The following is a 26,439-nucleotide window of genomic DNA, read 5'->3' as shown; positions in this document are numbered from 1 at the left end:
ATCGACTTAATGGATGAATCGATTGAAATTCCTGCGATCCAAACAGATCGATGTGGAAAAACAACAGTGGGCTGAACTTGATGAAAATTAAATGTGAATGAATTTGCCAAAAATTCTTGTTTACTTCTTTGTTTGTACATATATATAATTTACACTTGATTATGTTGCAAGAACAAAGGAATGTGGAAAACTTCACCTGCACTGTTCAGCACCCAGGTATTTATCTCTGAGTCTCTGAGCCAAAATTGGATTGTTCAACCACAAATTATCATATGAATCCATTTGTTGCTAAAACGAATCATTATACCTCTAGCAGAAAGGTAAACCAAATTACTAGAGGTCATTAAAGTTAAATGTTCCTTTTTCAGCAGGTCTGAGTTCTTTCATTGTTGTCATGGCAACTACACTAGGCAGACCCAGATGTTGGAACCCGGAAGGAAGACAGGAGGAAGGTGAAGGTAAGTAATGGAATTTATTTATTTCCAGTGGTAAGTTGTTTAGTTGTGGCAGTTGGGCGGCGTGGAAGGAGAACCGTCGAGGTTTCCGGAGCGTGACTTGCGGTTCGGTGGTGGCACGCGAAGAGAGAGAAGCTTCGGCTGCGGCTCTTGACGTGGCTGGAGGTTCGGCTGTGGCTCGGGCTTGAGGCTTGGCATTTGGATGAAGCTCTGTGGAGAGGTTGGTAGCTTCGGGTGAAGTTCTGCTCGGTTGTAGCTGATTCGGGGCGTCCACTCGTGGGCATGAGAGTCCTGGACACAGGATAGAGACACGTGAGAGAAAGACTAAGATACTTGGCATGAACACTGAGGTAAGACTAGACCATCAGGGTTAACGAACTGGCGATGAGTGATGATCCTGGAGCTCCTTAAGAAGGTCTGGTCGGTTGATGAGTAGAGTGGACGCAGCTGTGATGAATCAGTGGCCAAGCAGAGAGGGGAGGGGGAGAAGCTGACAGAGGCACCATGACAATTGTGAGATTATTTATCTTGCCTGCCATAAAAACAGTAAAACTGTACTAAAACAAAAGATCATTTTCAGATTTGACAGAACTGTACTGCAATATTTGTTACAAAGACAGCTGATTCTTGGCTTCCCCTTCATCCATCCTTTTTGGGGTCACAGGTTGCTGCAACCTATCAGAGCTACAGTTGGATGAAGCACAGTCATTCAATCACACACATTCGCACCTAAGGACAATTTAGAGTAACCAATTGACCTATGAAGCAGGTTTTTGGACTGCGAGAGGAAGCCGGAGTGACCCGAGAAAGCCAAGCATGCACGGGGGGAACATGGAAACTCCACACAGAATGGACTCAGTTAGGATTTGAACCACGGCCTTTTCACTGTGAGGTAAGAATTCTGCTTCCCTTTTCATTTCACAGAAATATTTTAGGCTAATCCATCTACATATTAAGCTTTACTCAAAACTGTTCACTGCAAAGACTGTAAAACCAATCCTTGACTTTGGTGTTTCTGTGCATCAAAAGTAAACTTCATCCACTGCTCTTTGGTATTTTATAAATAAATAATAATACATTTTGGAAAAAGAAAGTCAGCCATGTTTCACAGTTTAAAGCGAATTTTGACACATTTGACACATTTTGAGCTTCTTTGTAATTCAAAAGTAATTACAATTGAATACTTTAAAAGCACACTGAGAAATTCCTTTCAGTGAGTAAGTCAATCCTGTGTTCTGCTGTACAATTTCAGCAGAATCCGTCCATCTGTCTTTCAAACCCGCTGAATCCATTTGTGGGTCACGGGGCTGCTGGAGCCAGCCCAGCTACTGCTGGGCGAAGGCGGGGTATGCCCCAAAGAAGGTGCTGCTCTGTTGCAGCTTCACACTCTCACCCTCCCAGGCACACCTGGGGGCAATTTAGAGACACCAATCAACCAATGAAGAATGTTTTTGGTGTGGAAGGAAGCCGGAGTGCTCAGAGAAAAAATGCACATGATAAACATGCAAACTCCTCCCCAAGCCAGGAATTGAACCAGGACCTTCTTGCTGTAAGGCAAGAGTGATTCTTCCTCTTTCAGTTCACAGAAAATGTAGGTGTTATCAAGATTTCTGTAAACTTTTGTTAAAAACTGTCATCTCCAAATAAGAATTTTGTTAAAACTTCATATTTCTGTACATTAAAAACAAACTGCATCCACTGCTTCCTATTAATATTTCAGAAAAAAGACAGGAGTCGGCTATTCTTCACAGTTAAAATTACACATTTTGAACATCTTTAAAAATGTAGGAAGTTATTATTTAATAATTTTTCAAGACCCACTTCGATGAAAATTGTGTTTCGTGTTTTTAACATGTTGTTGTGGCAATTGTTCTCACGATGGAGTGCATATTTAAAGAAAATTAAGATTAAAATGACATTTCTGAGTATTCCTTTTTTTTTTTCAAATCATGGTTAATCAGAAGCAGACAAAAAGATTCAGTTGGAAGAAATGTGTAGCTGTGATCTTGAAGCTACAACTGGCATCTTTGTTTTCCTCATCAGAGCTGGCATCTTACTCAAAACTGCGTGGCTGGATTGCTCCATTATTGCTCCCCATTTTTGTTTCCCTGGTAATGTTAGGTTGGAGATGTGAAGGGCTGTAAGCTAGTGGGAAAGAGTGTGAACAGATGGATGGTTGGAAGTAGGGGTGGGCTTACTACGCACCAGTTGTCTTGCCCACAATTGCAATTTCCAATGAATTCCTGAAACTTTGTCTTAGTAAACAACACAAGCAGGACAGCTGACGCACTTGGGAATTTCACCGGCTAAAATTGAAATCAGTGAGGGAGTTACCCCGTGATCTGCTGTGCTGCACTAGTATAATAATAAAATATGGTTTTTATGTGCATTGGCGGTAATAAATGAAGACTAAATGAATAATTTGACTTTTCAACCATGTTTTTAAGTGAATATACAATATATATTTAGCTCAAAAGAAAACAGTCATACCACCACTAAGCAGTGGCACAAATCTCCATCAGGAGTAGGCCAGACAAGTGACTATTTTTAGATCACATGAAAGGAACCTTCTTTTGTGAGTTTGCTGGTGAGATCAAACCAAAGGCGTTATGTAAGGTTGTGTCAGCTGCAGTAAAAAAGGTTGACCATTTTTCTTTTTAAAATCTACTGTTCCATGGACGCAAACTTTTTCTGATTTTCTTTTGTGAAATATGGAGATTTTCACAATAAAAGTCCTGATTCAGTGAGGACTTGGGCCAACTCTCTCCAGGGACTGGATGCAGAGGTCCCTCATGTTGGGGCTCTTTGCTTACATTATTCATACGGAGGAGGGTGTGACTTGTTGGCTCCTCTACCCCCCTGTATAAAACGAGAAGTTCGCGCAAAAGAAAACACAGATGGAGAAGGCTAGTCGCCTCGCCGTGTCACAGACAGTTCTCCTAAGCCTGTGTGACAACTCCCACTCTGTCCCTGTGTGACCTGCTTCATCCCCACAATGCCCAGTCTTTGCGTGCTGTGCCTTGCCGCCGCGCTGGCCGCGTTCGCGCGCCTCGCCGCTTCGGTGGGACCGGTGGTCCGGTGTGAGCCGTGCGACGCCAGCGCGCTGCTGCAGTGCAAGCCGCCGCCCAAGGACTGCGCGGAGAGGGTGAGGGAGCCCGGCTGCGGCTGCTGCATGACGTGCGCCCTCGGAGAAGGGCAGGCGTGTGGAGTGTACACGGCGCGCTGCGGCTCCGGCTTGACCTGCCAGCCTCTGTCTGGGGACAGTCGACCCCTGCTCGCTCTGCTGGAAGGACGGGGGGTGTGTACCAGCGCCGCGTCCACAAAACTCAAGAGCCTCCTCGTGCCGGCGCAAAAAGCAGGTAAAATCGACGTTTTTGCCCCTGATTTGCGCGTCGGACATGCGCTCAGGCGCAGCCTCAGAGCGACTCTCTCCTCTTTGAGCAGGTTTTGCTCTGCGCACAGACAGACTGAAGGGGGACAATTTTCTGGAAGCATACGCAGAAACGCTCTGCAAACCTGCGCTGCATGCATGCGCACTGGAAGTAGAGATGTGTTTGTGAACAGTGCGCAACCATGTTAAAAAAAAGGCTTCTGAAAGTTTGAGCTCAGACAACTGCAGGTGGAAAGTTGTCTTTTTATTACTTTAGTTTGCAGAAACACTGTCGTTTTTATTCCATCAGGCGCCAACCTTTGGATAAGTGCGTAAAAGCGCACAAAAAAAGATTGTGAGGTTTTGAATAGATTTATGATAAGAAAAAAAAACGCACAGAAACTCTAAAATTCTGCTGAAAATTAAAGTGATAACGCGCAAGAAAGTCTCAGATATGTGAGGGGGAGAGGGGGTGGACTGTCCTTGACTTCAGACTGGTCATGCGAACAGAGCGCACCGCTCATGTGTGGAGCGCCACCTCCTCCACCAATCACCTGCACTTTTCCTAACTTTTATTGCAGGATGAGTGGCAGGAAGATAATTGCATAAAACCTCATGCCCTGCACCATTGACGTCGTTCCTCGTGTCGGGTTGAAATAAATGTGACTTGGGACGCTGCTGCAAGACCTCTGCATCCACAGATGGGCTGCTTCTGGATGAAAATGATGTTAGACTCCCCTGTTGGTCAGAGCAGTTCATTGCATCCTGGTGGTTCCACTCCTCCCAGACATTAACAAGCTCTCCTTACCACAGTTTGTGCTGTTTACTCCTGAGCTGTTTTTTTTTTTTTACAAACAAATTGTGTAATGTGTTTATGTGGAAGACACTCAAGTAAAACGATTTTGAACACCGCCCATAGAAGTCTTTTAAGACTTCCACTGAGTGGTTTCTTCTGCTTCTCCAGGTTAGGTCTGGCTGCGTCCACGTGGTGGTGTGGTTGGGCGGGTGACAGATACTGTGTTCGTCTGGTCAAGCTAGTTTTTCTGCAGAATGGAGAAAAAAAAGGAAGAAAAAAAAGCACCCTCCTCTTTTGGTCTTGACCACGTGGTTCCCACTCTGCTCTGTCTTTAACGATTTGAAAGGAAACTTTGCCAGCGCCAGAGGCTATTAATATGTCTGCTTCCCAATCTTCCACTTTACCTACCCTAATCTCCCTGCCCAACCCTGCACAAACACAGCCAACTTTTTCTCCTCCTCTTTTCAGATGTCTTGTTTACTTCCAGTCCCTGCTGGTCTATCTCTTGGTGGAAAGTTTGTGGACGTGTAATCGTCATGTTTCTGCTTATTGCTTGGCTTCATCTCTGGCTCCAAAAAAGCCCACAAGGCAATGACCTAACTTTGTTTTGTCTGTTTGAGTCCAGACGTCTCAGCAGAGATGACTGAAAGGCCCAGCAGGCAGAGATCGTTTTATGTTTTTGTAATTTATAAGCCGCGGGATGCTGAGGTTGAGGTTTCAGAAAAAAATTGAGGCTGAGAAAATGATGTTATATGCTATCTTCATTTTAGACCGGAGAATCATCTCATCATCTTGTCAAATATGGATAGAGCTGACAAGTTTATAGGGGTTTTGTAACCCCATAGGGGTGCCAAAGAAATGACTCACAAATTCTTAGCACGAATACTGACTCTGACCTTTATGGGTTTCTTTTGTCGAACGCAGAAAAGCTGGGCAATCAGATGGAGGACGGTGCCAACGTTACCCAGACAGTAACGGTGTTCCCCGGTGCGGCGACAGTGGACTGTGGCGGGAAGATGGTGAACACCAGGCCTCCGCTGCACGACATCCTCATCAAAAAGAATGAGAAGAAGAGGGGACAGAGCCACAAGGTGGAACCGGTGGCAGGAGGAGTCAATACAGACACGCACAACTTCTCCCTGGAGAGCAAACGGGAGAGTGAATATGTAAGTGACGCGCATACGAACGTGTGGTGGATCCAGACAAACGTTGTGCCCCACAAAGGAGTTTCATAAAATGTCTCAAAACATCTGCAGAAGGCATATATTTGCTTCTGTGAATCACAAAACGTCAATTTGACAGGACCCATTCAAAAAGTTTCTACCAACTAAAGTTGGTAGCTCAACGTCTCAAACCTGTCTTAAACTTTCCTTAATTTTGAAATTAAGGATAGTTTTAATTAACTAATTTCCGTGTTTTTCAGAGTATAAGTCACAGATTCTTTGCAGTTTGACTGGGGGTGCGACTCTTGTTATTTTTATAGAAGAGATCATTTATTTAAAAAAAATTAGGATTAGTAAGAATATGTTAAAAAAGGTATCAGAGCATAATAATGATTCATTCAAATAGAATGATTGAGTAATAGCGAATTATTTATTTTAGAAGTCTATGGGATTTTGGCTTGGAACCAGCAGGTACTTCCTGTTTGGAACCCCAGGAGGGAGGGGTCATTCAGTCCAGCTCTCATTATTTCAAGTGGATTTATTGGTGAATGAGCCAATAGGATTGAAAAAGTTCAGGCAGATTTAATAAATGGTCTCATTATGGATGAATGATTTTGGAAACAAGACTAAGTAGATGACTGATTGCAGTATCACTGTTGTCGAGTCCCGTTTGGGATTTTAAAAAAATCTGATTCAATCAGATTAAACACCACTTTTGGTAAAAACCTAAGTTTTCAGCAACAGGTGAACCAAAATTGTTCAACCCTTGAGTAGCCACATCCTGCAGTTCTTCAAACAACCACTAGGAATTACAATACAATAAGATGAGCAAATCAATAGACTATAGTCGCTTGTTTTTGACATTTCTGGCAAATTGACATAACAAATTTCAAAAACTCTGACCTGAACAAATTATCTTGCAACCGACTATTGTGCCATCTGGACAGAATTATTTTTACCCTGGAACGACAAAGAAATGATGAAATAATTTGGAAAGGATTTCCCAACATGGTAGGCTACATTCCTTTCCGTGTTTTCTCTGAACAGTTTTTCCAAGTTCTTGCCCCCCCCTGAAAGCAGCATTAAAATGTGGAGCCAGTGAGCTGAGTTAAAGATCAGACTGGGGTAATTTACCCAACTAGGTGCCCAGGTTGTTGCTTGGTGTTGATCGCAACTTCTTCTTTCACTTTCGGCTTCTCCCATCAGGGGTAGCCACAGCGAAACGACCCTCCCACGAGGATGAGTCGCATGGTAAACTTGGCAATGTTTTTACGCAACAATTCCCCAAAATCCAATAATATCCACTCAACTCATGTCGTGCTTTGTTTTGTTTGACAAACAAAGTGGTGAGAAATGTTTTCAACTTTGACTTAGAACTCTAAGGACACACCGGTCATGTGACACACGTTCAAGAACATGCTAAATGCGCGTTCAGCACATGGTGTTCACACTGGACGAGCATTGAAGGATTCTTCTTCTTCTACTTCTTCTTATTCTTTTTCTGCTGTTTATTAACACATGTCCGCCACCTACAGTTGGAAGAGGCTTGGGGCCACTTGACTTGGGCGTTAAATTGCCACAAGTTGTGTACGCAGAGTCCAAAAATGGTCACAGAATTTTGTGTAGCTATGCCTGAACACAACAATTTTGAACCCGGAACCCTGAATCACGCATTTACGTGCGTTTTCATAGACTAGTCATTGAAGGTGGCTCCTTAAACGTGTGTTGCCAAGGGTGGTGTTAGCGTAGCTTTAGAATCACCAGTTCCCCTTGTTAAACCAAACCAGAAAGGCATAAAAACCTGAAGCATCTTTCTGGTTGCATAGCTGACGTCTGAAGAACACAGCAGGGATTTTTGTGTATTTGTTCCGAAAGCTCCCCAGGACTAGCTTGTGTTTACGATACCAGTGTCTTTGCTATGGTAACTCAAGGGAACAAGCGGTGGTCATGTCTGCACACAAATCCGTGCAGACGGCACAGCTGATGGTGTTGTTTGAACAAAGCTATAGCGGTTCATTCTACCTTGGCCGTACGCTGCCGGCAGAAATGCATACAGCTGTCAGCCAGTGAGTAGGTGGTACTGATGCGAAGCACGTGCGGCAGAAACGCAGAGTCCAAACACGACAAAACATTGCCATGCTCTGCAATTTGTGGCGCAGAGCTCCACAGGATTTCTTTTTTTTAACCATTGTTTAGACACGATTATGTTTGATTACAAGTACTTTGTGTCAGAGGGTACCACTTCTGTACACGGCTTACATCTCATTTGAGGGATAAAGCTCTTCAATCTGGACCCACCAGCAGGATTTCCAGCCTGATTTTTGAAGGCGTTAGTCCCTCATCTGTCAGGTTTTTCCCTATTTGCTAAAAATAAAAGATCAAGCGTTTGATAACTTTCCAGAATCAATCGTTACATTACTAATTTGTGCTATACATGTTCTGACAACCTTTGTTGTGGTTTGTGTTGCGCCTCCAGGGGCCGTGTCGTCGGGAGATGGAAAGCATCATGAGCAACCTGAAAATCACCAACATCCTCAACCCGAGAGGCGTCCGCATACCCAACTGTGACAAAAAGGGCTTCTACAAGAAAAGACAGGTGAAAGGCTGACACACACACACACCTGTAGACGTGGAAACAGACCCACCGCATGTCAGAACACTTCTAAAGAATCCTCAAAGACTCATCCTAACCACCCACACATCCCAACCCCTGCTGTCCCCCCTCAGTTTTTGCATATCCCAGGTTTCCCTGACAGCCACATCAACAGTATGTTATCAGAATGGCTAATAACTATGTATTACTGGGGTAAATGCGCTGCAGCCGTCTGACTCATGCCTCGCAGGAAGTGAAGTCGGTCAGGTGTGTTTGTGGTGTGGGAGAGCGTGGGGGGTAGGGAGGTAAGAATGTGGTCTGGGCGTGTGTGTGTGCTTGTGTGTGTGGTACAGTAGATGTAGCAGCAAGGATGGCGCTTGTTTGATGGCGGTAGTTTTGGGTGGGGGTGGGGGGGGTCGAATGGGTGTGGGGTGCTTTCGGTGAGGTAAGGAAAATAAACAGGCCGTCGCTGGTTTAGATTTTCTCGTCCGTGGTTCAGAGGATTTGGGGCCACCCAAAGCCTTTAAAAGACGGGGGGGGGGGACACAGGGAGGCAGCGAACACTTCTGGAAGGGAAGCTGGTTGGACGGAGGCAGGTGGGGCTTCGCTGAGACACGCGGGGTATCAAATGAACGCCACCATCCGGTCTGAAGGAGCTGAGAGTCTCATCAGAAGGATTCCACGGAGCTGAAGCCTATTCTCAGAAACATATGAGTCACTAAAAACCCCCCACCGAAGGGCCATTAGTCAACTAAAGCCGTTGATTTACACAAGATCATCATCTCCCTTACTCCTTTCCCAGCAGCCCTTCAACCGTGGCTTTACTGTGACTGTTAATAAAGCCAAACGCTTGCTGTTTCTTTCTGGGATGTACTCCACAAACGTTGTCCTTGAAAGTGTCAGTTCTGTTTTTTCTTTTCTTTTTTTTTGGGGGGGGGGTATAAATGTATAAATGAATTATGAATTATGCCCAAACAGGTGAAAGGTTGTTGCTGTTATCTGAGGCATAGAGCAAATCTGATTGAAAACGTATTCTCTTTTGACATCTTTCTAGGGAAATGAAAGCCAACTGCTGAGTTTGTTGAAAGTGAAAGTCCCAACTATAGTGCAGACACTGAGCAGAATCAACACTTAGGAATGAAAGAGCTGTGGGAAGCAGCTCAAATTCAACTAAAAGTGTTTGAATAAAAGCCCATTCGACCAGAAAGAAAACCCATTGTAATAATGACGGATACCACTTTTAAAGCTGTGTTCAGACTGCCTTCGGTATCACGCGTTGTGACAGCCATTTCCAATGAAAAGTCTAAGTAAATGCATTTTTCGGGCTTCAACGTTCAATACTCTTGTGTTCAGGGTTAACTACGTACGTTTCTACTAACGTTTACATGCTTTACATACAAAACGTGCCGCCGCTGAACGCACGTTGAAAATTAAACCAGGTCAAATTTGGACCAATCAGAGACTCTGATTAGTTTGTGATGCATGGATGGCATCCTTTTTCATTTATGGAAGTGCCAACCGTTTGAAAATTGACCACAAAGGAGAAATTAAATTGTGTCTGGCCAGAGTTATGTGACACCAAATCTCTTACAGCTGTTTGTGGCAGACATGCGCTTGTAAACAGTAGAAAAAGAAGAAGCCCCTCCCTGCTTGTCCAGTGTGAAATCCATTGGCAAAACAGTCGTTCAAGAACGTCACATGCCCAGTGTGATTGCAGCAATATAGGTCCATGACAGCTTTAATATAAATTAGAATTAATCAATTAACTTCCTGATTGAGGCACATTCAAAATCAAAAGTGGCTTTAGCCTAGTTGGTAAACCAAGGACTCACTAAGGAGGTTGCTGTACACTTCTCACCTTTAAAGTAAAATTATCCAACTTTAAAACAGAAATGGGCACAATTACAGACTGTTTTTATTTTTTTAAATCTCTCTTTCAAGACCTATTGTTCATTGCAATCAATATTACATCTTTTTGCTGATGATTATTCAATTTGGACATCAAATTAGAACAAAAACAAGTGTTTTTTTATTGATTTAGGCCTATTTCATCCCTAACATTGGAATGACCTTACTGGTCATGATACAGCAACTGTCATGCCTGTTTGTTCTGCTTACTGAGCAAATGTGACTTTTACTTGTTTTATAACAAACTTCCTCAGTTTATATATTTTATTTCTGAAAAATCCTAATTTTTGGCACAAATAATCTTTGCAAAAGCCTCCAGAAAATGTGTAGGCCATTTTTTGGACTAGATTCTTGCTTTCTTTTTTTCTTTTAACCCTTGTGCTATCCTTGGCACTTTAACATTGGGAGTTGGGTCATCTAGACCCACTAGACAGTGCTCTGAACCTTTTTTTTTCAATGATTTGTGATCTTCACTGGTGTCCATGGATTACATGAAATCTTTCCACCTTTATCCACCTTTGTCATGGTAGGGAGAACACGTCAAAGTAAGGGTGGGGTCATCTAAGATAGAACAAGGGTGTATAATGGGATCAAAAAGGTTTACATTCTGTTCAATAGACCTCTAAGTTGGTTCAATGTCACATCTTTGTAAAGCTGCGTTCAAAACTGAATGTGATTTGCACCGTAGAAGGTCCAGTTTCAATGTAAGTAATGTACCGATGCGATCAGAGTTCTTGCAGGGGGATTTGAGCGTGGGGTGTGGCACATCAGTCCAGCAACAGTGCCATTTGAGGGTTGTGGCGCGATTTGGGCATAGCAGCAAAAATTGTATTTGAATGTATTTTTTTTATTAAACCATCAACGTTTTCATCTTCAGAACTCAGTGGATTTATAAATGGTTGTCACAAAAAAAGTAGTGAGCATTGTGTCTGAATTGCTTTTAAAATCCAGGGCACTACATAGTCCGCACTCTATTGTTTTTCAGTAGTTAGGGCTTAGGGTGGGTATTTGGACACAGCCATGGATGAAGCTTTGGGCAAGTGACTTTATATTTTTCTTATTTGCATCACTACAATAGTACAAAGCTCCTCTAAATTTTATTCTTAATTTTATTTTTTCCCTTCCCGGACTAATGTGGGGCAGCAAGTCGTCAAACAGACAAATGCTAAAAAAACCAGAATAAATCAAACAGCATTGGATGGCAAGCAAATGCTACCCGCCTCCACCCTCATGGCCCCCTTTCTATTGGCTGAGCGGCTGCTAAGTGACCCCCACCCTTCCCCTCTGCCCCCACCTCTCTGGTTACAGCTGCACGTGACTAATTCATGAATAAGACAATTTTGTTAAAATGGCTGCTTTTCTGTTGGTTTTATCTCCATAGCAATCATTTTATTTTTAAAATAGACGGATAGGTCTATGTTAGTTTTAGAAGAATCGGAAAAGTACATTTTGGATCTCCTTGGCAACGGACGTTTTTTGTGAACCACACCCCCATTCCCAATATGTTCATATCGTATGTATGTCATATTATTTTGTTACGCTTGAGCCAGGGATTACATTTTTACAATATTCCAGTAAAAAGTGTGGAAGCAACAAGAGAACAAGAGAATTTTTTGGGGGGGGAATTAAAAATGACTGCCTTTTCCCGAGGTCACAGGTCAACAAAACTTTGGTAGTGGTTGTAGACTTAATCTTGTGGCGTGTGACATTTCATCTGAATATTTTCATGCAAAGACACAGTAACCAAGAAGACTTGCAAAAACTGAATGGTCCCTGCAGTACAGGACTGCTGCGGGACATCATTAGCAAAAAAACTGTGAATAGCAGTTAGCGGCTCGGATTAGGATTAGCCAGGTAAACCTTAACTTTACAATTTAACTTAAGATAATTAAGAAGTTTGAACCACCTCTAAAGTAAGGGAGGATATATTTGTTTCAAATGAAGGTTACTCTATGAAAGGAGGAGCTTGACAACCATCTCCCGACTGAACATCTCCTTGTCACTCAAACCAGACCAAAAGTCTTGAATTTCCAAGACTATCTTTTTTTTTTTCTGCATCCAAAAGAAAAAAAAAAAGTTTGTCGAGCATGTTTGGCCGTCTATGTGCGGGTAACACGAGTGGCTTGTAAGAGAATTCGAGCAGTGTAGCCTGACCTCAGCTACAGTCCAGAGAGAAACTATTTTTAGTAGCAGTTATATGAATTGGTTTCCTAGTTCACGCTTTGGATTCCCAGCTCTGACCCAGTCATTAGACTCCTCAAAGGCTCCCTTTTTGCTCGTTTCTTATTCCTCATTTAACACCCATTATTACCCTTATTGTGCCCTGCCTCCTGTCATTCCTTTTGTTCCACTTGCCTGCTCCAACATTCCGCCCATCCTGCTGTTCCACCCACCTGGCTGCTTCTCCCTCCTTGTTTGGCCAGGAATCGCCCAGAAGAAAGTTGTGAATGGTAGGATGATGTCCGCATATGTGTACTCTTGTGTTAAGAGGAAGAGGAGGAGGAGGCTGTGGGTTGAGGATGAGCGCCAGGTGTCTACGCCTGCCTCTTCCTTTGCTGGGTGCCGACGGTACCAGGCCCATAAGGACTGACTTATTGAGCGTGCTTCAGAAACCTCTGTGGAAACGTACATGCTGACCACAATGACTTTATAATAACGGCCCAACCTTTGGAGAACCAGACAGCTATTTTTTACTCTGTCTCTCTGCCTAGATTGTCTCCCTCCTTGAAGTTTTGAACCAGCTCCCTTTTCTCCTCAATGAGGGAAAGCACTTTGTTTTTTCAAAGGCTTTTACATAATATGGAGATCCTGGTACTATTTTTGTGTTGATTACAATTACTAAAGATGTTTTTTCCCTTTTTAACTGAAAAATGTTTGATTTTTAGTTCCTTAAGATGGGAAAAAAGGTAAAATTTTAAGCATATTTGACACTCCAGCAGAGGACAATTTCCCCGCAGATGATTGGACTATGTGAGTTTTTGTGGGGCGAGGTGTGTGTTCAAACAGAACACAGATGGGATTTTTTTATAACTGCAAGCGTCTGATTCTGTCGCTGGCGGAATCACTTTTAGCAGCAGCTCCAGAGGCTATATGTCTTCTGCGTTGGTCCGTGGTATTGCTTCACCTCATTTGAGCGTGTTGGAGGAGCAGTGCCTCCAACGGCGTGATTTGTTTCTCTTGTTTTGTGCTCGTAGCCTAATAAAAAATATGAGTAAGCTGTAATATGAGTACGACCAATCTGTACAGTGTCTGACACTTATTTGGGGTGTGGAAGGACTGAAGCTGAAAGACAGGATGACGGGAGGTTAAAGATCGAGTAAAACTTGGAATACTTGGAATGCCGGTCTTCCACATCTAAAGGAGCCATTTGAGTTGGTGTCTGGCAAAAATGCCAGCCTGGTCCCCCTTAGTGAGGTGTTATAGTGCCTGTCCAACCAGGAAGAGGCCCTGCGGTACGCCACGACACAACACACTGAAGAGATTTGATTTCTTAACTGACTGGGAGAGACTCCAGAGATGGGTGGAGATGGCTGGATGGACGAATGGTTGTATGAACGGATAAATATGGTTGGTTGGCTGAATGGATAGATGGGCAAATGGTTGTATAGTTGTATAGATAGACAGATGGATAGACGGATGGATGTATAAGTACACAACGAGACTTTGACAAGCATTGTGTAATATGCGTTTAGTCCATGCTGTTCACACTGGACAAGCAGGGAGGGACTTCTTCTTTTTCTTTTTCTACTGTTTACTTGCACATGTCTGCCACCGACAGTGGAAGAGGCTTGGTGCGAAATGTCAAAGTCTTGCGATTTGGGCACGGTTCGATTCATTGTTAGCGTCCTGGCAATGGCGAATGTGGATTATCATCGTGCCAGTGGAGTGGCCTATATTTGAAAAACAAACAGACATTGTCAGGTTCGTCACCATTTCTGAGTTCAACAGATAAACCAAATCAGAGACCCTGATTGGTCAAAGTCTGACCTGGTTTAACTAGCAACGCCTGTTCAATGGCCATGGCTTTTGTACATAGAGCCTGAAATTTGCAGTAAAAACTTGCGTAGCTACGCAGGAAAGGTTTTGAACATGGAAGGCCAAATCATGCATACATGTACGTTTATATAGACTTTTCATTGGAAGTGGTCGCTTCAACACGCGTTACCAAGTGCGCCGTGAACATAGCTTTGTGGCAAGTTGATTCAATCTTCCTCAGTTACATCCCACTTTTCTTTTGTTTTAAGCTTATTCTTTATTCCTTCCTGCTTTTCCGTCTCAATTGACCTCTTTTGCAGTTTTTGCCGTCTCGCCGTCGGTGTATTTAATGAATTTGTAATTTCTCTGTTTTTCTCATTCCTTTCAGCCTTTTTTTTTAAACACCACTATTAAAATAAGTTCCACCTCTAAAAATACATCCTTTCCTCCCTTTGTTCTACAACCATAGATCTGTTTAATAGTTTATTTTTCCCTCAAGTCCAGCCTTAATCATTCTGTCTCATCTGGTTAAGTTTAGCTTTGTAATTTCTAACCTACAGCCCACTATTTAAGCTCCCATTTTTTAGGTTCTTTCATCTAGAAGAATTTTTATTTCCGTTTTTTAATGCTGGAGTTTGATTCAACTTCATTCTTTTTTTGAATTTTTTTTAATAAAAAGCAATATCCTTCAGCTATAAGCAATGCATTGGCAAACACACACAGATGCACCCTTCTTTTATAGAAATACACGCGCCTCTATACATACGCACAAACACATGCCACGTTTTATAAGCTTGTGTTTATCCTGTGGTCAAACCAGGCTCTTTTTAATGTCCGTGAAGCCCAACGGCGCTGCTATTAGCTATAAAGGCCGGCGTCACAAGAGCACGCATTCATACGCACAACACATGCATACACCCCCTTATAAAGGCCGCATTATAAATGTGCAGCATGTATAAAGTGCGTTTTTTTTTTTTTCTTTAGTGACAGCTCCAATGCTGGGTCTGTGAGTCACTGAACGCTGGACGCAAGGTCTTAGCCGACCCACAGCTCAGAGTCTTTGGTGGCACGTGCCAAAAGCAGTAAGCTCATTAAAAGACATTCTTCACAATTCTGTTTGTGACTTTTTATCACCTGAAGAGGAAACGAACACGTAAAAAAAACTGTGACTGTGTAAAGGTACATGTTTCGTTAAGGATGATTTCTTTTTTTTTTGCATTGTTTAATTGGCTGGAAAAGATAAACACAAGTTCTAATAATTATTCTGGTTATTTAAATTCAAACAATTAGTTGGTTTTCTGGTTCGCGGATATAAACCTTATTTTGAAGGGAATATTTCTGATTTTAATCAGGGCTGCTTTGTAATTAGGTGTAGCCAACGCATTACCCTGTTTGACCAATAGGTGGTATCCATTCACTTCTAAGCAGGGGCGTAGCTGTACCATTTTATATAGGAGAGGGGGGTAGAAGACCTAAGAGGGGTGGCAAATGAGAGCAGCAGAGTGGAAGGCCAGTAAAAATAAAAGGATCAAAAATACATATTTTATATAGTTTTGTCATTATTGCTATTAATATCAAAAGGCTGATGTTATTCGTATGTATTTACAACCAAGCACAAAAACTGGTGGAAAATCATGTTGGCCAAGGCTAAATGTGGTTGGTTGCACGAATCAACCCAACCCTAACCGTAACCCTAGCCGTGACCCTTCCTTCAAGCCCGTGCTGCCAAGAAAAAAGATTAGCACTGGCCGCAAATATTTCGAAAGTTTCGTTCATTTTAGCTGAGGTGCTAATATTAATGCTTAAAGTAGCTCGTGTTGATGATTTTTTTAAATCTTTGTCAAGAATTATGCCAACATATTTGAACACCCCCTCCCCCCCAGCCCCACCCCTACTTTTAAGAAATACAACAGCTGAAAAGTCTATACTTCTGGCCTTTTTAAATTTAACTATTTAATGTCAAAAATAAGATTTGATCACAAGGCACGATCCAGTGACCTTCTAAGGTTGCCTTAAATGGGTTTGATGATGTCCTATTCAGTCAATATGGTGACTAGAATCAAGCTAAACAACAAGCTAATCTGACGTCAGTATACCAAGCAACCTTTGCTCATTTCCCATAGGTAGAGTTTATGGTGTGAACTTGTGTTCAGTATTACCGTTCAGCATTCCATCTGGTTTGTAACCAAAGTTGTATTTTTGCCACTTGTACAAATAATTCTGTTTGTGTTAATGCAATCCACATAATTCCAACATTTTCTAAAAGCTGAGAAAAGCAGCTTTGTGTTGGTATGTAACACTTCCGTGTTAAATTCTTTATAGTGTTGCAACGTAAATCCGTTGAGATTGCGATAATTGAGTAAACAGTCGAAGAGTTACGCTGATTCATTTCCTGTACAAACCACAATTATTAATCAAATTTCAAAGTTTTGGCCATTCACTCGCCTGACCAAATCCAAGTTCAACCTGGTTTAACTTGCGATGCACGTTCAATGTTCACACATTTTATACGTAAAGCCCGAAAATGGTCGTAAAAAATTGCATAGCTACACATGAGTGCCAGCGTTTTGAACGCGATAGCCCAAAACTTTTGTTTTCACGCATTTACATAGACTTTTTATTAAGCACAATGCTAATCACAGTGTGAATGTAACTTTAGAATTTCAATTTTGTCTAGGCTTAAATTCTTGCATTGATATTAGGGTGTGTTGATTGACAGGTGGGTAATGTATGGATAGACTCAAGATAAGCAGCGTTTTCTTTTTTTTTCTAAATAAATCCACACTCCAACCTTTTATCCTTTGCACGTTGGAACTTTAAGTTGGTACTTCAGGACAATAGAAATACGATGTATCTTCAGGGTTCCAGATGCTGTAGCTTATTGTGTTCAATGTGGTAATTACAAGAGATGGAATAGACTAAATTACACCTTCTTCAATGGAAAAAGAAGCTCATAAAAGTGATAGCTCTGCCTAATGTGTGTGTTAGTGAGTGCATCTAAGCAGTAAAGGAAGGATTGCTCGAGATGACTGCTAATTGTTCACACATGAAAGAGAGACTGAGTGGAAATTCAAAGGTAGCCAAGCAACAGGGGAATGCACACGTGCGCATTTTGCTCTTCCTTCCCTCTCCTCTCCGCTTCTTCGTTGGCTGTGAAACCCTGAAACTCGCAAAGCAGACACAGAACTCTATCACCGCGAACTGAGGAACACAATGTGAAGGCTCCGCAGTCTCGTCTGCTGGGTCAGGGCTAAAATAGAAGCAGTCTGTAGAGTCAGACCGTGACGTGGTGGGAGAAGAAGAAGAAAAAAGGAGAGTGAAACAGATGAGAAGGAGGAGGAGACGGGAAAAAGAATCTCTGGCTGATGTTAGTGTGAGAACTGAATGCGTGGGGCTGTTTTCTGCCCCCAGACTCCTTCAGCAGTGTTTTTTTTAAGAGACCTCTGTCTCTATAAAGCTCCCTTTGATGGTGCAGTCAGGCCGCACGTGAATGTGCCGGAAACAGACACCTGGTCAAAGTCTAAAGCCTGTCTGTCTACTCACCCCTGAATATTAGTGGGGAGGGGGAGCTTCGTGGCAGTTCTAAATTCCTGAGAGTTTTGTCTGCAAGGCAGCTCCTGCTTGTAATGCTTTATGGATGTGGACAAAAACAGGTGACACATTAGTTAAAAAAAAAAAAAAAGCAGTGGTAGTAGGATTACTGAATTTTTCAGAGTATAAGTCACGTTTTCTTTGCATACTTTGTCTGGGGGTGTGACTTACTTACTTACTTAGTATTTCCTACTGGCAACAACGCAGAAGAAGAAGCACCTCAGTCTTAAACCGGGTTTAGCAGATTGTTCCAAAGTGACACAGACGATGAAGAATTCAACGGATTAAGTTACTTAGAAGTGATAAAGACTTGAGTTGACTTGTTAGCGTGTTCTTTATGCTATGGTTATCAGAATATTTGTTCACAGTTTCAAAGGGTTAATCATAATTAGAAAAATAAGATGTCTGACAACAAGGGCAGCACATGTGACCTCCATGATTGCTTTTCAAAAGTTTCACACAGGTGTTGCTGTCTTATGTTGCCCTTATCCGACACTCTAGTCCATAGTAAGCTCCACATACTGACTCCTTACCAAGCCTGCACAAATGCACATCCACCGTGTGTGCGTGGGATATGTAAGACCCACACAAACTATACTCTGACTTTCTAACAATCAGGCTGCAAGCAATGACTACACATTTATTACTTTAACAAAACTAACAGCCTCCTTGTGCGGTCAGTGGAATTTGGGGGAGCTGGAAAAAATGAAAATGTGTCTGCATCTCACCCTTACTTTACCCTTGTGTGTTGTATAAGTGTTATCCATGACCTGTTACTCTAAGCATGCCGGTAGCATTAAATGTGAATGATCATTTTTTACCCTACGGGCTTACCGACAGTCTACGACCGCTGCAATTTTGCATGCTCTGTGCAGGTTTGCCCATTTTCCACTCACAGTCAGCTCGGATCCACCGGTTTGGGCAGTTGTGACTAAGTTTTAAGTTGCTGCTGGTTACCAAGATCAGATCCGCTGAGTGAATTTAGCATAGTGGAAGGGAAGCTGAAAAACAAGGAGCATGGTGGATCTTGAGGACAGGAATTGATGAGCCCTAATAAAACTAGCCAGATACACAACGGCGTTCATCATGGCGTTCATCAATGTCAGGCAAGTCCTTAAAAGCTCTGACTGATCATTCGGGTTACTTAAATGTGTGAGATGCTCCTGTGCTTTATTCTTCCACAAGTGTTTAGGTTAGGCTCAAAGTGTTTGTTGCGATTGGTTCTTGGTGACGACAGAAACTTCCCATCATTCGTTCCATCAGTATTTAGTTAATGCTGAAGTGAAAAAAAAAAGGTAGACTACCTCTCCTAATAGGAAAAAGACCGATTGGAACATTAAGTTGTAAATCTGAGTTTGCTTAATAAAAACTGTTCACAAGTCCCAAGCCGCAAGTCAAATTTTAAGGCAAACTTAAGTGTGACTAAAGTGAAAAAACAGTTTTCCACGATTAAAACTCCCATTTGCTTTGGGACTTTGAGTGCCAAAACACTGATGTCATCCCTGAAAACTTCTTGTCACTCTAGTTTTTGGTTGTCACAAAAATTCTTGGGGCTCAGATTGCCGCACTGGCATTCCACTCCTCGCCCTTTAAGGAGCCAACGCTCTGACACGAATCTTTATTTTGGCAATCCCACTGTGAAAGTCTCAGAAGTACTGCGCTGTTTAAAAGTTTTTATTTATTTATTTTTTAAAAGGTAGATTTAAATCTGTTGTAGACCATGATTAATTAGTGGTCGCACAAAGCGATTAGTCTCCATCCTGGTTGGTATGTTGTCCACCTAAAATTGACTGGACCGATTGTACCATTTCATGGAGCGCATGAAGTTGTCACTTTACAAATCCTGACCCCCTCCACACTCCCCCCTCTGGGACATCGGATATTCCTGCATACATGTGTGCAGGCAGGTGGGAGGTATGTATGCGGACAGTGCACACAGCTCTTGTTTGTGCGCCTTGGGTTCGTTGGTGTGTGTTTATGCGTACGCTCCTGCACGAGTGGGCCATAATCAGCTCCAGATGATTTTGAGTGTCTGCCAGCTTCCCAGAATAGCAGTGCTGATTTCCCTGCAGCCCTCCAACCGGCCTTGGCAAATATTTTAGCAACACCATGTTTGCCTTCACACTCCTTCATTCTCACCAGGAGTGTTTCTCGTTACCTGCGTAAAAAAAAGAAAAAATGATTTTTTTTTTATCATTCTCTCCCAGAAGACCACGGCACATAAATCTGACAAACTCATAGTGGTTGTGCTTATCTGGATATACGAAATCCCATCTTTCACCAGCTGCATTGTGTTGTTTATCTCTGATAGAATATTAGAACTTGAGAGACAGCTCTAAGCAGCTAGGCATTCCTCTCCTTGATTGATGGTGCGGTGTACCCTTTGGCGTTCCCCTGAGGCATGTCCTGGGCCCCTCTAACAATCTTAAAATCAATAAGTCCACAGAAATATGAGTGTTTTTATAAAGTGCACATGTATTTTTAAGGGGGATACTAAAGGAGCTGCGTTGGGATGAAAAATTCTCCTTGTTGACAAATGGCTAAAGCCGGATTTGTCGTGACTTTCTTTGTGTGTGTTTTTTGCAGTGTCGTCCATCCAAAGGCAGGAGACGGGGCCACTGCTGGTGTGTGGACAAATACGGGCAGCCTTTACCTGGTTATGAGGGCAGTAAGCAGGGTGCTACGCAGTGCTACAACCTGGAGAGCCAATGAGAGGACGGAGGGACGACTCACAGATGGAGAGAGGAAAAAGCATGGGGATGGGAGGATGGGGAAGAGAAGGAAGAGATAAAGAAAAAAAGCTCACTTTGCTCTTTTTGCTGATTTTTGTTTTTTATGTAGACATTTCATGGAGCTCTGGACCTTCTGAATTCAGGTCCCATTTCTGCCGGAGAGGTAGGGAGGTGAGGGCGAATGGGTGTGGCACCACCTCCTGTCTCTTTATCCTTTCTTTAAAAAAAGATTAAGCTGAAAGCTGAGAGTATGGGAGGAAAGAGAGAATCCTTCATCTGCACTATTTTTTAAGAGGGAGAGGAAGGAGGGATTTTTCCACTCACCTTAAAGAGGACTTGTTTTTGACTGTGATCTCCCCACCACCACCAAAAAAACCCCATCTTTCTATTGTTTGTGTGTGTGTGTGTCTTGTAATCCACAAGCGCCTGCATAACCTGCGTTTTTACAGCTGCCTGCCAATGCAAGATAGTGTGTGAGTGCGTGCTCTCCTAAAAACTGTTTATTTGTGTAAATACCTTAAGTCGCTAAGCTCAGTTTTGGAAATGCTCATCTCCGGTCCCCGCTCCATTAAATAATGCAGAAAGACGTAAACACTCTGGCTCAGGGTCCATTTACAAATAAAAGAAGATGAGAGCATGGTTGGCCTTTCCTCAAAGCCTCATGCAGTTACAAAGCCTTAAAGCTGACCGTTTCCTGGCTTCCCTTTCCCTTCAGCCTCTTCTGTCTTCACTTCAAACTAGCTAGCACTTTATCGAGGATAGCAGGTGCAGATTTGACAGATCACAGTAACTTCAAAGGAAACTTAACAAATGATTTTAGTCAACAATGCCCTATTGTCACCTTTAAAAGTATTTACTAAAGAAAATTTAAAAGAAAATTTATAAATGCAGAATTGAAACAGAAACCACCAACATCTGAGGCACAATTGGAAAAAATGTAGCAAAACAATGCTACAAGCTAGCTAATAGCAGTTAAATTTAAATATGTGGCAATTAATTTCTTTCCAATTTAACTTCTTCTTATCTCTTCTATTATTATTTTCAACCAATGACAAAAGTTAAAACTAAAATAAATAAATAAATACAAATAACAGCAAGAGTCCGAAAATAAATAATTTGAGCTGCATCTACTCCGCTTTAGGGTAAAGAAAAAGATCTTTATGGATATTTAATTTTTTTTTGGCTCTGAATTTCAGAATTCGTTCCCTCCCAGTTTTTGACTTTAGCTTATTTCCACATCTGTGCCTTTTCTGCTTAAAAACAAAAAATATTAAGAAGAGGGAAGTTGGTAGCAAATGAGCCTTTTCCCTCTTGAATTCAGAAATTACTTTAATGTTGTTTTACCCGGAACATGTCCCTTCAAATCCATTTAGAAAAAACAGAAGTACCAGAAACACAAAACCTTTTTTTGTTCATAAAGTAGGTCTTTGGCTGCCATAGGATGCTGGTTGAAAACACATTTTGTTTGGAGTTTAACCCCTTAGCACCATTGCTTTAGCTCCAGTGACTGTCTTTGAATAACAGCAACTATTTAACTGTTTATGCAGTTAACGTAATTCCAACTACGTTTCTCTGAAGCTAAGAAATTGATTAACAACACTTCACGAGTGTTTATGCAATTGACAAAAATCAACTAATTTTGACACAGAATAACTTTACGCCAGGGCAAAGCTGTTATTCTTAGTTTCCAAATCCGTTGGGATTACGTTAATCAAGTAAATGGTCGAAGAGTTCAGTTAGAAGAATTTTTGTTAATTCCAGTCACCGTCAACGGTTCCCTTATCAAAGGATCAAAAGGTGAATATGGGGACTTAAACAAACTTAACAGCTCAATTCGTATCAAATTTCCAACCCTTGTTTAACCAAGCACACATGTAAAAATTAATCATGCCAGACTGTAACTACGTGTTTAGCAAGAATCTTTTATTTTAGCTGAACAAAAAAATGCTAGCGGTATTTGAATATTTTAATCGAAAACTTGTAAAACTAGGCTTGTAGCATAGTAACACTTTTTAAGATTGTTATAAATTTGCAGTTTGTTTCAATGGATGACTTTAAATATAAAAATTCCCCGCGGTAAAGCTACGAAATGGTTTTTGGTTGTTTTCATGCTAACTGGTGTTTTTTAAATTTTCACAATGCAATTTTAAAGGGCCTATATCATGCTATTCTTAAGCCTTTCAGAGTAAACTAAATCCATATACAGTATATGACAATATACCACTTTTGGCACATTAAAACAATTTTTTAAAAATGAAATATTAGTAATTTTTTTGTTTTCTTACCTGGAGGTAAGATGACTCAATTTCTGGGGGCACCGAATTTCGCTCCTTGTGGGTGCCGCCCATTTCATGACGTTAACCTAGAGTTGGCCTTCGGCAGCGTGTCTGCGTCTCGCCCACAAAAACAAACAACATCCAAACTTTTGCAAAGATGGATGTGCATATGTGCATAGAAAAGGAAAGTGTTTTGCCGATCACCACTAGCTCTGTGGCGAAAGTGTGTGCATGTGTTAGCCTGGGGGTTGTGCTTGCAGCACAGACTCTTCCTGGAATGGACAGTTCCTCACTTATCTACATCACAATGTGAGAACCTGAGATCGCAATTTTTTTAGAGGATACTCTGCGTGAATGGATGAAAATACCACTTTGGGGTTGTTGTTCTTGAAGAATTAACATTATTATAGACTTAAAAACTCAAACTGATTTAGCATGATATAGACCCTTTAAATCTTGTTTATTGAATGAATTGCTCGTTTATTCAGTTGCTTCAAAACATGAAAACCACAACCAAGCTAATATTGAGCTAATGTCTTTAAACTAAGGTCAGACTGAATCAGCTAAAGCTAACTGTTTTTGTTTGTTAAAGTTTAGCCTAAAAACTTGCCTGACATCAGATAGTGTACTGTTTTTTTATAAACATGTGCAAAAGATTTTATAATATGAATTGGGCGTTCACAGGTGGATCATTTTGTCGTAATGTCTTATAATTTTTTTTTATTTCCAGCTAAAGTAAAAGACAAAAAATAGTAATAATAAAATCCTTGCTAAAGCTAAAAAAAAAACGTACTTAATGTCCTCCCATGATGCCCAACAGTAAGATACATTTAAAATATTTCCTCTAATTTTTTTAATGCTTCCGTTTGAACCTAAATTTGGAAAATCCTTTCCACAATAAACCATTGAAATGTAGCTATAGAGGTGAGGCTTGAGTGCACTGCTAGCAAAACCTTAAGTTAGCAACACTTTGTGATTTTTCCACCGTTGGGCTCTATTTTCTCTTTAATGCTAATATTTAGTAAATGCTTGACCCAAACGTGACTTTAAAAAAAACCCAGTCTGGAATTTAGGCAATGGTCCACACGACAAAAACAAAACAAAAATTCAAAACTGTTATTAGGGCTTTGAGGTTGAAGTTGTGTTGATGCCAAAAGCAAAACTACCAACAAAACACCCTGTTAGCCTAAAGATAATTAGATAGATTTGGTCCAATTTTCTTTGACGGCTGTCTTTGTTCTTATACAATGGAGCCCCATCCGTCCTTTTTGGTTGTTTTTTTTTTGTCCTCCGCTTTGTCTTAACCCCACGTCTGTGCCTAATCCTGTCCTCCAGCATCCTGCCACCTCCGCCTCTCTTCCTGTCAATGGTGCAACCTGGTGTCGGCTTGTTTGAACGGGGCGAGCCCGGTGTGACCGTCTCGCCCCGTCGCAGGTGCCGGCTGCCCCTATGCTTCAAGCACAAGCACTTAAAGCACTTTAGCTGCTACTCGTCAATGCATGCAGTTAAAGACAATTGGACCTGTCTGCATCTGCATACCTGTGCTCAGAGGTAATGCCAGATGAAACAGTCTGAAACGCAAGGAGGAAAAAAAAAAAAGCTACACCAGGACTTCTGACACCCCACCCTCCCCAACAACACCACCACCTCCCTCTGGAATGGTTTCCATTCAGTGCAACTATTTTATTTTCCTGTTGATAGTCTTTAAGAAAAAGAAAAAAAAAGCATCTCGTGTGATCAAATGTCAACAAATCTCCACAAGGTGGACAAAGCACCAAAAATATGCATTCACACAACTGGCGGGGGGTCTCGTGGAGGGAGGTGTGATCCTTTCTTTCCCCCCTCCCTTTGAGCTTCCTGCCCAACGCTCTCTTGCATCCTGTGTAAAGACTTGAAACGCGGAGAGAATGCTGATGGGAAAGAGGAAAAAAAGGCCTGCCTGGTTGCTCAGTAGTGTGAGATTGGCTTCCTGATAGCTAGCAGCAACTTCTGACCAGTCTGTTGGTGCTACTACAACCCATCCATTCAAAGACTTGATGCAGGGGGAGGAACATGCATGAAATCTGATTAAGCTATCCCCTCCCTAATATTTGTATGTTTGTCTTTTATATATTATTATTATAAATTTATTATTATTCTTAGTGGTATTTCTTGGCCAGCTATGTGTCTGATCAGACATCATGTACAGTACTTAAAAATAAAAATTATTTATCTATGAAAGAGTTATAAGCTGATCCAAACTAGGTTCTCCTTTGAACAATTCAGTGATTGCACAGCAAAGTCTTTATAATTCATTGTGTTTTGGGGTAATATAATCACTAATGAATGATTTTGTTTTTGTTTTGTTTTTTTTTAAATAAAAGAACTGTCTGTCAGCAGTAACCTCTGTGCCCGCCGGGCCCGTCTCAGTTTGGCCGCTCCAGGTTACCGTAGGTCACTGGATCGGGTTCTCTCCATGCAAACCCAGCCATCCTGCATGTGTTACTGCAGAAAGCCAGGGTCACAGTTCAGTTATGTCACTTATTTTTCATTTGTTTTTTTTCCTTTTGGTCCCCTCTCTGATCACGGGTAACTGTATCATATTTGTCATTTTAAGATTTTTGTCTTGATTCAAGCTTTTCATGGTACAAACTTTACAGCTATGACTTTCTCCAAGAAAGGTAATGATTTTCAATCAAGATATAATTTGTATTTAATGTCTTTTTTTTTTAAATAAAAAGTGAACACATTTAAAGATGTCCGTGTGTTGTTTTTTTGTGTGTGTGTTTCTTTCCTCCTAACGCATGCAGCTGATCATCTATGGAGGCAAAGATATCCTCCTCCTCCTCCTCCTCCTGCAATCAGGCTCGCCTCAGTCTTGGAATGTGTTAATATGGATGAAGCAAGGGTTCAATTTGTGAAGAACAAAAATAAATCTGGTGGTGCCAGGGAGGCTGGCAGTGGGCACTAGAGGTTAGGGCAAATTCCTGTGCCCGACCAAGACAAACAAAGAGCGGGTCAAACGGCAGGGCTGAGCGGTGCGAGCCACCGGCTAAAGTTAGAGCAGCACCTTCCACTTTAGATCGCTGCGATAACACAGCATGCAAATACGCTGAAGTGAAAAATGTGAGATTTGGACTCCTGATGAAGCTTTAGTCTTCCTCCTGATGTTTTTAGCCACTTTACTGAAAACTAAACAGAAGACAGCATTGAAATGCACAAATCTGCCAAAAATGTATACACTTCGATGGTTCAATGTGGAAATAAAGGCATTTCTGTTCTGGCAGGTTTATTCTTTTGAACTTTATTCAAAGCACTTTTTATATTTTTCTTGTACTATCAGGGAATCATCATATTTTTCAAGTAGCAACTCTTGCATCTCAGTTTTTTTCAACATGCTAAGTGGTAAAGTGAGGTAGGAAGAGGGGAAGGAAGCAGCTTTGGGTTTTTGACGACGGTGACCCTGAAGGGCAAATCAAACCAACAAATCACTCAACGCAAAAAAAATGTTATAGATCAATTAAAAAAGCAAAATACAAAAGAGAAAAATAACATTTACATTTAGAAATCAAAATAAATGACACGAAATAAGAATGAAATG

General features: G+C 41.6%; 1 protein-coding gene and 1 long non-coding RNA gene across 2 annotated transcripts; one reads left to right on the top strand and one right to left on the bottom strand.

Moving 5' to 3' along the window:
• Positions 1-613: 613 nt before the first annotated feature.
• Positions 614-5,658, bottom strand: LOC105353971 (uncharacterized). Its single transcript, XR_002290002.2, has 3 exons — positions 5,518-5,658; positions 835-945; positions 614-746 (listed from the first exon to the last, which is right to left on the bottom strand). It is a non-coding gene; the product is annotated as an uncharacterized LOC105353971 (long non-coding RNA).
• LOC101162674 (insulin-like growth factor-binding protein 3) lies at positions 3,338-25,593 on the top strand. Its single transcript, XM_023954396.2, has 4 exons — positions 3,338-3,814; positions 5,546-5,787; positions 8,261-8,380; positions 20,438-25,593. Exons 1-4 carry the CDS (start codon positions 3,451-3,453, stop codon positions 20,561-20,563), a joined length of 852 nt encoding a protein of 283 aa, XP_023810164.1. The 5' UTR covers positions 3,338-3,450; the 3' UTR covers positions 20,564-25,593.
• Positions 25,594-26,439: the final 846 nt, after the last annotated feature.

The sequence above is a fragment of the Oryzias latipes genome, chromosome 4 (genome assembly GCF_053564925.1).
Source record: "Oryzias latipes strain Hd-rR chromosome 4, Olatipes_Hd-rR_3.1".
NCBI classification, from domain to species: Eukaryota; Metazoa; Chordata; class Actinopteri; order Beloniformes; family Adrianichthyidae; genus Oryzias; species Oryzias latipes.
Note: the sequence above shows the minus strand (reverse complement) of the source record. Positions and strands in the feature narration are given on the sequence as shown.